This window comes from Poecilia formosa, unplaced genomic scaffold (genome assembly GCF_000485575.1).
Source record: "Poecilia formosa unplaced genomic scaffold, Poecilia_formosa-5.1.2 Scaffold869, whole genome shotgun sequence".
In the NCBI taxonomy this organism is placed as follows: domain Eukaryota; kingdom Metazoa; phylum Chordata; class Actinopteri; order Cyprinodontiformes; family Poeciliidae; genus Poecilia; species Poecilia formosa.
The window spans coordinates 75988-86588 of record NW_006800808.1 but is presented as its reverse complement, the minus strand read 5'-3'; the positions used below and the strand labels follow the sequence as shown (position 1 = coordinate 86588).

Below are 10601 nucleotides of genomic sequence, written 5' to 3'. Positions count from 1 at the left end.
TGATCGGTGACCGATCGATCGGCACACCTCTAATTTTTAAGTTAAATTTAAAATACATTGTTACTAGTTAGAAACAGTTTACAGTGCGCCTACAGTGGCACAAAACTAATACAATAAAATAGAAATTAAAATAGATTCCAGGTCAACACAAATACATGCAGCTTCAGTGTTTTGGTTTGTTTTTTCTGGACAGGCTGATCCTGACAAAATGGCCACTCTGCCTCCTGCTCTGTCTTAGACTCCTGTCCATGTGCAGAGATAAAGCATTTCTGTTTTCAAAACATATGTAGAACTGGGTTTTAATAATAGACTAAAAAAATTACAACAATGTTTTTACAGGGTTTTTATTCACAAGAATCATCTTAATCTATGTTCACATTTTACAACATGGAACAATATAAAAAAAGACGGATATGGAATAGTTCACTTGGTGCCCTACCTGTAGGGCACCAAGTGGTCACAGGGCACAATACAGCATTTTTCTTAATAAAACCAAATGTCTAGAATTGGCCCTGTTCAAGTATTTCATTTGGGTTCAGGTTTATTCAAGTCTCAAAGGGCTATTGGTGTAAAAACTAAGAGATGTATAATCAAAGTTCAACAAATGAGAAAAATTACATCAATAGCAGTCCAGTCAAGGGAGCGCACCAGTTATCAGCGATTACTACCAAAACTAGTAATATATGAGGAATAAATAGAAACAGACATCAATCAACCAACCAGTCAGATGTAACTCCTCCTGTCTTCTGTATTAAAAAGGAAAACGTCTGCAGTGTTTGTACCTGTTATTTTTCATACACACAAGTCTATAAAAGTATATTTTAAATACAGACATTTTCTCTGCCAGCATGAGAAAACGTGTCAAATTTGCAGAAGATGAAGACTTCTTAAAAAACTGTTAAAAATATTATGCAGTCTGAGAAACAATGTAGCATAACATTTTACAGTTTAGTCAGTTTAGTGTTTGTAAGCGATCACTCCAGCTATATTATTAATGCAGCGAACAAAAAATCTGTAATTTAAAGCTTAAAAAGCTGCACCATATAAAATCACTCCAATAGTGACTCAATTTGTTTAGCTGATCTTAGGACTTAAAAACATCTGTTCTCTACTTTAATAAGTAAAAATTTTATCGTCACTTTAATGGATGTCGGCTGGTAAAACCTTCCCTCAAGTGAACTAGCGTAACGCAGTGCAAACATACATGTTGTGTATGAATCCTTGAGGTTTTCGCCGAGTTGTTTCACCGTTAAAACAAGAGGAGTAAGACGGTAACGGTACCAAACAGAGAAACATGAGGCTCAGAGTAAGATGAAGGTCACTGAGGTGCTTCAACTCGGGACGTCACCTTAATGTCACTGAACTTCTCTAATCCAGTCCTCTCAGTGGCACAGGATTAGTGCCTCCGTGTGTTTTTGTAAGTTTCTGCATTGATAAGTCACAGCTTTTACAGTTGAAAGTAAATTATAGACCTTTGAAAAGGAATGGCTACTTTAGCCATAAGAAAGGCACTGTGCAATCAGTAACAGACTGAAGTGTGGAAACAGCATTTTGCTTGTACAGCCATTAAATGACTGTATTAAGTCTGAAAAAAGGCCCAAAGGTTAGAAAATGTAAACGTTGTGTACCAATTTGGATGACAATAATGACCCTAACTATGTTGTATTCTGACAACATATTTCATAGCTTATGTTTAACTGTTGCTAGAAAAATATTGTACATTTTTGCCATTGATTATGTTTCTGTAAATGGTAAATAGCCTGTACTTGTGTGTCACTTTACCACACAAGTAAAGGAGTTTATAAAGCTGCACTGATAAAGAGCTTCACACTACATTCAGCCATTCACATTCTGATGGTGCCAAGTTACTGGATAGTAGCCACAGCTGCCCTGGGGCAGCCTGACAGAGGAGAGGCTGCAATGCAGCGGCGTCACCAGGCCCTCTGACCAACACCAGAGTCAGGGTCTTACTGGCAGTAGTTACAGGTTGGCAAGTATTTTTTCATACACCCAAAGGTTCTGTAGGACACATCCTTAATATTTTTTTAAATTTGTGATCTCAAACTGGTCCATCTAACATGGAAGCCTTCCTATTGGGTTTACAACATAAAATACTATTTGGGGCCATAATGCATAGTTCTGTATATTTTGTTAGTACCCCTTCACACAAGTGGATGAAGGTACTTCAGATCAGGGGTCATGCTTCAGCCAGTTTAGTCCTGTTGGTTGTCTTCGATGACATTTAAAGGCTCTTGTTCAGGATGACATCAGCATTCATTGGGGCGTCATTTCACTCAGCATCTCCACCTTCTCCATCTGTGAGACACACAAGAGAATATTGTTAGTCACACCATCATTGAAAACTAGATCCTCCATGTGTGGGTTGTGCTTAACCCCTGCACCACCACAGCACACCCAGCCAGTAGTATTTTAAAACTCATATTTCTATGTTAATATAGAAACGGTGTTAATGTAACACCGTTCTGTGTTACATTAACACGTTCATAGTGTTAACTTTTGACTAAATACACTAATGTTGAGCAAGTCAACACTGATGTGTGTTTAATTTCAACCACTGTGAGTGTTGATTCAACTCCATCACAAATAACACTTTTATTTGTAATGAAGACCTTCATTACACATATAATACAGATTTTAGCAGTTGTTTCATATTTATCTATTTTTGTTATCATTAGTTTGCATAAATATATGCTTATTAAAAGTTATTGTTCAGGAAATTGTGTCTATTCCTTATTTTCAAATGTTTTGTGTTTTGCTTTATTTAAAAATATAAAATGAGTCTTTCAAAAACAAAAATCTAGATATTTATTTAAACAATTTAAGCCATTAAATGTCAAAAATGGTTTCTTGTATTGTAAAGGTTGCAGGTCCCTGGTCTAATTTCTGTGTTGGTCTCTCACAACATTGAAAGAAAAAGTTATTTTTTGTTGCATTTTTATTTTTAAAGTTGTAGGAAAGCAGCTGACATGCATCATTTTTCCCACACTTACAAAAACAATTAACTGATTTGAGTCTAATCTTGTTTTGTTTCGGTTAAATGTCCCTTTTTGAGGACATTTAAAACTTTAATATCACAAAATGACTGACTTACCACGTATCTCATTCCTCAGTATGGAAACGACAACAGCAATGACCAGGATGACAAAGATGAGAAAAACAATGGTGATGATGACTAGAATCCAATGCAAAGACAAAGATTAAAACCAAGACAAAGATCAAGACCGTAATCTAGAACAAAAATGGTTTTAGCACATTCCACTTTTTAAATCTCCAGGATTAACAAAATACTTATTTTTTGCTAAATTAAGGTTTTTATTCCTTTCTTCAAGTGCAGAAGTTTAATTCTGCAAAGAAATGAAGTCATGCTGATCTGATAACTAAGATTATCCAGTTGTCAGTTGTTGTTTATTTTAGATCAAGTATTTTAATTTAAATAATTTAAAATCATTTTATGAAAATTTATCTCCAGAATCAACTGAACAAAGAAAAAATAAAGATGGATAAATCGCTATATGTGATATTTACCACTAACTTACTTCATTTTAGTGATGTTTTTAAAATAGTTTTATGGTTTTGTTGGGCCGACCGACACACTTTACTGTAGCTAACAGTTTTATCTTGGTAATTATTGCTAAGTTTGGCTTTCTTGAAAATCTGAACCGTTTTTTCTTTTTTGGCGCAATAATAGAAAACATCATCATTCTTGATTAACAGCTTCAGTAACTCCAGATTCAGAGCTTCCCTTCATTCTAGTTTGGCCATTTTATTGCTTTGTTATTGTTACTGCAGTCTTTGAATTTTGAAATTTACATTCTAGAATTGCAATTTTGGTTCAACAATCTCTGTGATTTATAGTTATTAAGTATTTAATAACCTTGGATCAGGTAAGCTTTGCTTACGCGATTTGGAATCAATCTGATTGAATTGATTTTTATGTAAAAAAGCCTTGAGGTGAGTTTTTGTGAATTGGTGAAGAACAAACATTTGCGATGTAAATTTTCCACATTTTGGATTTATTTAACCTTCAGTCAATAAAAAGTAAATATTGCTTTTAAATAAATATTTCCAATAGGAAATAAAGGATCTAAAAATTATTCGTCTAATCTGGAAGATAAATATTTCATAAAATGTATCCCATCTGTTTGCATGTCTCTGTTTTCTTCTTCCTATAGAGCCACATAATGTTTTTAGATTTCTTATTATTTATCCACATTTATTTATTGTAGATAAAAAAGGTGGATTTCTTTTTTAGCCACTATTTAACAATTGTGGATATTTTATCTTCTCTATATACAAAAAATTATGTGGATAAATTGATAACATTTTAGAAACATTTTGTAAATTGAAAAATGCTAATTTAGTCCAGACACTCTTACCTGCACGGTTGTTTTCACTTGGAAAAGAACAATATAAAGTACAGCATGAGGAAAACAAATGGATATTTAAAGCATTTCCAGTCATGCTGGCGTCTCAAAGCACTTTGCACTGCAGCCACACATTTAACACAAACACATTCATGCATCTAGACTCAGACAGGAAACTTGGAGTTAAGCGCCTTGCCCAAGGGCACAACAACATGTGACAGGGGAAGCTGGAAGATGAATTTTCAACCCACAGAGCCACAGAGCAAGTAAACAAAAAAAGTCTAAAACGTCACAGTAACAGTAACCACTGATTATCTAGTTAAAGATATTTACCTGGAGTTCCGATAAGTGGGGATCCATTTTTGTCAACTGTTGAGGAATTACATTAATTGTTAAAGACATCAACATTTTCATCTGCTTTATCTTAAATGATCCTAGATTATTAAAACTCACCAACATGCAGAGTGATGTTCCCGCTCTTCTTTAAACCATCCTTATTGTGAACAGCCCAAGTGTAAGTTCCTTCATCTTTCTTGGTTACATTGGCCAACTCGAGGGAAAAGTTGCCATGTTTAAATTGGTCAGGGAAGACAGAGGTTCTCTTTTTGTAATCCGAATGCTGAGAATCTTCATCATCACCTTCATTGCGATACAAGTGCACTTTTATTGATTGATTCTCGAATGTCCAACTGACCATAAGCTTTTCCAAGGGAATTTCCTCCAGTTTGCATTGAAGAGTTACGTTCTGTCCCACCGTTCCATATATCAGTCCAGGACGACCAGTCTGCTGATTTGTATCTGGAAGAATAAACAATGTATTTAGTGTTGAGAATGACAATCCCGATCGATGAATCATAATTTGTATTGACACACAGAGCATAAAATCAGCCAAGAAAAGCATTCAGACTTTACTTATTTTATTCACTTTCAGCGCTGAAAGGAGACGCTTTACCATTACATCCGAGAAGAGTTTCTAAAAAAGTCTGTGCAGCGTCTGAGGAGAAAGAGGAGGGCAGCTGATTATATGAACGGAAGACACTCCCTGAAATCACACCATGTCTCTGTGGCCTGATAAGTTTCTGTTTCTCGTGAGAAATGGACCTTGGTGTCTAACAGAATCAAAAATGTAACTCTTTACTATGGGCCCTTTGTCTAACAGCGTGTGACTCTTTCTCGGCCTTGGCAAAGCATCTCAACATTAGATAAATGCAATAGAAGTATTACTGATGATCTCATGTGGTTAAGCAGCTGACAATCCCAAATGTTCTTCTTTCGACCTCTTGAAGTCGATAATTGATGAGAAGGGTTCTGTCATTGAATGCAAAATATTGAAGATGTTTACAGAACCTTTTGGCATCCAATCACAAGAGAAAATCCATGCTCATTCTTCTTAAACATTTTTATTAAACTTCTTGTTATTACTAATGGACAAAAACAACTTCAGAGGTGCATACTGCTATTATGTAACCTCATAAACTCCACCTAACATATTAGTTAAATTTTTTTATCATGTAAATATGAGAATACTGCATTATTTACAATCATAATTCTACCATATTAAAATATCCACGTATCTGTTGTTAAAAAATAAATAGAAATGAAGATAAAATTGCGGCTTCAGAGAACCGGAAGGATCTTTTAAATCTTAAGTAAAATTAACAAAATTGTTAAAAACCTACAGAATTGTTTGCCTTTTACAAAAATAGAATAAACTCGTTGTCTTATTTGTTTGTGGATCGTCAGTTTCGGACATTTAGGCAGCGGTTAGGCATTCAATGAGAGAACCTGTGGAGAGGTTCTGGGTTCAATTCCCGGCTCCAGTCCTTCTGCATGGAGTTTGCATGTTCTCCCTGTGCATGGTGGGTTTTCTCCGGTTTCCTCCCACAGTCCAAAAACATGTCAGGTTAATTGGCCTCTCCAAATTGCCCCTAGGTGTGTGTGTGTGTGTGTGTGCATGGTTGTGTGTCTCTGTGTTGCCCTGTGACAGATTGGCGACCTGTCCAGGTGACCCCGCCTCTCAGCCGGAACGTTACCTGGAGAGGCAGCAGCACCTCCTCACCCACTAAGGGACAAGGTGTAAAGAAGATGGATGGTTAAGTTTAAAAACTAGCATATTTTAATTTTTTTTCCTAACAAAAGAAAGGTATTGTTTAACTTGTTCCACAATTTTACTCCATGAATTGAAACATAAATGATAGATTTGTGTACTTAGTGGATATAAAGAGCTTTTGTAATTAATTCCCCTTATTCCTGAACAATATATTAAATATGGCCAAATCAGAGAGTTGTGTAGAATATTAAGTGATTTGTTATTCAGAATATGTCTAGTTTTAGCCAGGATTGATAAGCTTCTACTTAGTTTATTCTGTAAATGTTTAATATGGAAGTTTCCAACTGATTTTATCATCTATCATAACAATGAGAAACTTATTATCAGAAAACCTTTCCAGCTACACCCTCTGTTTGAACTTGCATTTTAGTATTTTTGTAGCATTTTCCAAAAAACATGATTTTGTCCAAATTTAGTGATAACTTATTATTGTCAAACCATTTCTTTAATTTATTGATTTCTGAAGCAACTATAGAAAGAAGTTGTACGTTTTCACCAGAGACTAGAATATTTGTGTCGTCAGCAAATAACACAAATTTTAATACATTAGACACTTTGCTCATATTGTTTAGATCAAATTAAATAAAACTGTTCCCAGTACTGACCCTTGAGGTTCCCCACATACGATCTCCAGACAATCAGAGTCAATATCTCCGATAACACTTTATTTGAAGGTGGTTGAATAAGACTGTCATGACACTGTTATAAACATGTCATAACTCCTGTCATGAACATGAATAAGCCTTCATGAATATTTATTACTGTTGTCATAAAGCGTCATTCGGTAAATTATGACACTTTTAATACAAAGTTGACATTATTCAAAATGTCTTTGTTATGACAACTTGACATTAACCAAGAAATCATCACTGATATTAATTTGTTATAAAAGTTTTACTGATTGCACTTTAAAAATTAGGTAACTTTATGTTATTCAAGGTAAAGTTTAAACAGTAATGATTTCCTAGTTAATGTCAAGTTGTCATAACAAAGACATTTTGAATAATGTCAACTTTGTATTAAAAGTGTCATAATTTACCGAATGACGCTTTATGACAACAGTCATAAATATTCATGAAGGCTTATTCATGTTCATGACAGGTGTTATGACATGTTTATGACAGTGTCATGACGGTCTTATTCACCCCCCTTCAAATAAAGTGTTACCATATCTCCTAACTTCACAAATTGTAAAAGAGCATATTGTGCAAATCTCTAAGCTCAAATAAAAGCTGTTCAATAATAATGTTTACAAATTTGAAATTTTGAAATTATTTATTTTTTTTTATCTGAGACTTGTTTCATTTTGGAGACCCCTAACATCTACTGCCCAGGGTCAGATGGCCAAGGGCCCCTACCTCGGCCTTCTAACATCCCACATTGCACGCAGCCATTTTGGCCCACAGGTGGTGAGCCCATGGGAAGGTGAACCCACTTCGGGCTGAGCCTGGCCAGACTCCATGTGTTTTGGCACCAGATGCTGCCACGGAGCACCAACTCTGGCTCCAGGGTGGAGCCCTGGTGACCTGCGTCCAGGTGAGGGGTCACTGTATCCATTGATTATGCTCTTCATAAAGGGTCTTTGGGCTGCTCTTTGTCATGACCTAGGACCTCTAGCATTGGGTGACCCTACAAGGGGTATGAAACCCCTGACAGCATAACTCCTAGAGTCACTTCAACACTCAAACCCTTTCATCACGATAAGATGGCAGCCTATGGAGGTGAAGAGAAAATAGGAAATATAATTTTTTTATATATAAAATTGCCTAAAAAATAATAAAATGGGTCAAAATGAATTAAAAATATGGGTACCTCATCTCTCCAGTCTACTAAAACAATTTTACACTGATTTCGAGTAATTGGGTGAAAGTTTAGTGAGAACTCCTGCTCGCGTTCTCACTAAAACCAGGAACTTAGAGCACTTAACACCAGTTTTAAAGTCCCAACACTGACTCCCTGTAGCTTAGAGGATAGACCAGGGGTGGGCGACTCCGGGCCTCGAGGGCTGGACTCCTGCAACTTTTAGGTGTGTCTCAACTAAAGATCTGCTGTTGTACCAACCTTCTAGACCCCTCAGATCTTCTGGTTCTGGTTCTGCTCTGCTTCCAGAACCAGAACCAAACGAGGAGAAGCAGCATTCAGCTTCTATGCACCACAAATTTGGAACAAACTTCCAGAAAACTGTAAAACAGCTGAAACACTGAGTGCCTTTAAATCTTGGCTAAAAACCCATCTGTTTAGAGTTGTATTTGAAACGTAATCAATTACGAATTTAATGACAGCTCTTGACTTAATGTAATGTTTTGATTGTTGATTCTATGTTGCATGACTCTGTGTTTTCATGTTTTTATTATGTAAAGCACTTTGAAATGCCTTGCTGCTGAAATGTGCTGTACAAATGAAATTTGATTGATCGACAGATTGATTGATGACCTAGAAGCTAATATATAAAATACCTTCAAATTATAAAAAAGACTCAAGTCGAATATAAATGAGTGTGTCTCATCTATACAGACTGGTAGAACAATTTCACACTGATTCTGGGTCAATGGGTCACAAGACCTGGAAGCTATTGAAGAAAAATACTAAATTTTGACAAAATAATTACTAAAAAACGAGTTAAAATGGAAAACAGATGACTGTGCCTAGTCTCTACTGATTTGTAGAACAATTTCAGACTGATTCAGAGTCAACAGGTCACATGACTTGGAAGCTATTGAAGAAAAACCCTCAATTTTGACAAAGAAAATCCTAAAAAAAAAAAAAGGAAAATTACTTAGAATGGAAAAGAAATGTCTGTGTATTAGCTATTGAAAATATTGTATATGGCTTTAAAATGTAATAGATGATATTGTGTCTCATGTAAAAGCATGAATTAGCACTGACAGTTAGTTGGCTACAATTCAAGGCATTTATTAACATTTGTTTGACAGGAATGTTTGGTTCGGTAATTTGTTGATAGTCCCTAAGTGAACCTTGGGGCGCTGCGGCCGGGGCGGTGGAGAACCGCTGGCCGACAGTAGCGTTCATAAATTGGATCAACCTTGAGCTAAACGCCGCTTACTGCCCAGAGCTCAAATATCGAATATCCAACTTGAAACTAACTTCACTGCGATGTAAAACCGTACATTTAATGACGATCATTAAAATATTTTACGTATCCATCAGTAAAGCTGTGTCTCTAGAGAGGAGGACGAGTGACGTTTTTTTTTTTTCCTCGCAAGAAAACGATTAACCAGCTGAACTTACCTTGATCCATGACATGTTGCAGACTGATCAGCAAGAAACTCTGAAAAATGATCATTCTGCCCTCCTGGCTGATGAAGAGCTGATTTCTGATCCTGCTTTAAATACTTTAATGGATATGATACGTGAGACGGAGGGGAAGACAATCAATCACACTTTATCTTTCATTTCTAACGCCAGAGGGCGTGACTTTTAAATGTGTGCGTGTGTGTGTGTGTGTGTGCCATGCCATTGCAAGGAGGGCGCAGGATGGATGAATGGAAAAAAGAAAGAAAATGAACGCTGTGTGTAATAGGAGGGGCGGGGGGTGGAGTCTCTCTGCTACTCCCATCCTTCCTGGTAACACACATCATTTAAATAAAAAGAACAAAGTCTAACTCTCCCTATTGAAATCCTCAGGGGGCACCCAGAAACTGTTTGGAAATCACTGTTTTAAATGAATTATCTGTATAAATGTTTTTACAGGCTATTGCACATAGAAGACCAACTCTAAGGGAAGGACGAGAAGGAAGATAATTTGAGATACCACTGCATTTTACAAAATAGTGTAAGATATATGGTTTCTCCTCTATAGTATTTCCTGAAAAGGACATGGACACTAACACGTCCTTTTTAGGACGTGTTAGTGTCCTAAAAAGGATGTTAACCATTTCCATTTAACCGAAATTTGAAAGCAACACTTTGCAGGTGGACACAAGTGAAATAATGAGTTAGCTGTAGTGACTTCTTTGTGCTGTCCTGTGATATTTTACGTTTAACCCTCGTGTTATGTTCGTTTCTGATGTACAGCTATAATGTTCGCGGGTCAATTTGACCCGGGAACCTCTATAGTGTCAGAAAAAAAAAAAATCCTCCAAATC

General features: G+C 36.2%; 1 protein-coding gene and 2 long non-coding RNA genes across 3 annotated transcripts; 1 reads left to right on the top strand and 2 right to left on the bottom strand.

Moving 5' to 3' along the window:
* Positions 1 to 285: 285 nt before the first annotated feature.
* Positions 286 to 3354, bottom strand: LOC107834954 (uncharacterized). The gene is made up of 2 exons (XR_001660790.1): positions 3113 to 3354; positions 286 to 2316 (listed from the first exon to the last, which is right to left on the bottom strand). It is a non-coding gene; the product is annotated as an uncharacterized LOC107834954 (long non-coding RNA).
* A 908-nt stretch (positions 3355 to 4262) lies between these two features.
* On the bottom strand, positions 4263 to 9933 carry LOC107834953 (CD276 antigen-like). Its single transcript, XM_016666982.1, has 3 exons — positions 9745 to 9933; positions 4839 to 5183; positions 4263 to 4754 (listed from the first exon to the last, which is right to left on the bottom strand). The coding sequence occupies exons 1-3, from the start codon at positions 9797 to 9799 to the stop codon at positions 4705 to 4707; spliced, it is 450 nt and encodes a 149-aa protein (XP_016522468.1). The 5' UTR covers positions 9800 to 9933; the 3' UTR covers positions 4263 to 4704.
* On the top strand, positions 8941 to 9236 carry LOC107834955 (uncharacterized). Its single transcript, XR_001660791.1, has 2 exons — positions 8941 to 9039; positions 9185 to 9236. It is a non-coding gene; the product is annotated as an uncharacterized LOC107834955 (long non-coding RNA).
* Positions 9934 to 10601: the final 668 nt, after the last annotated feature.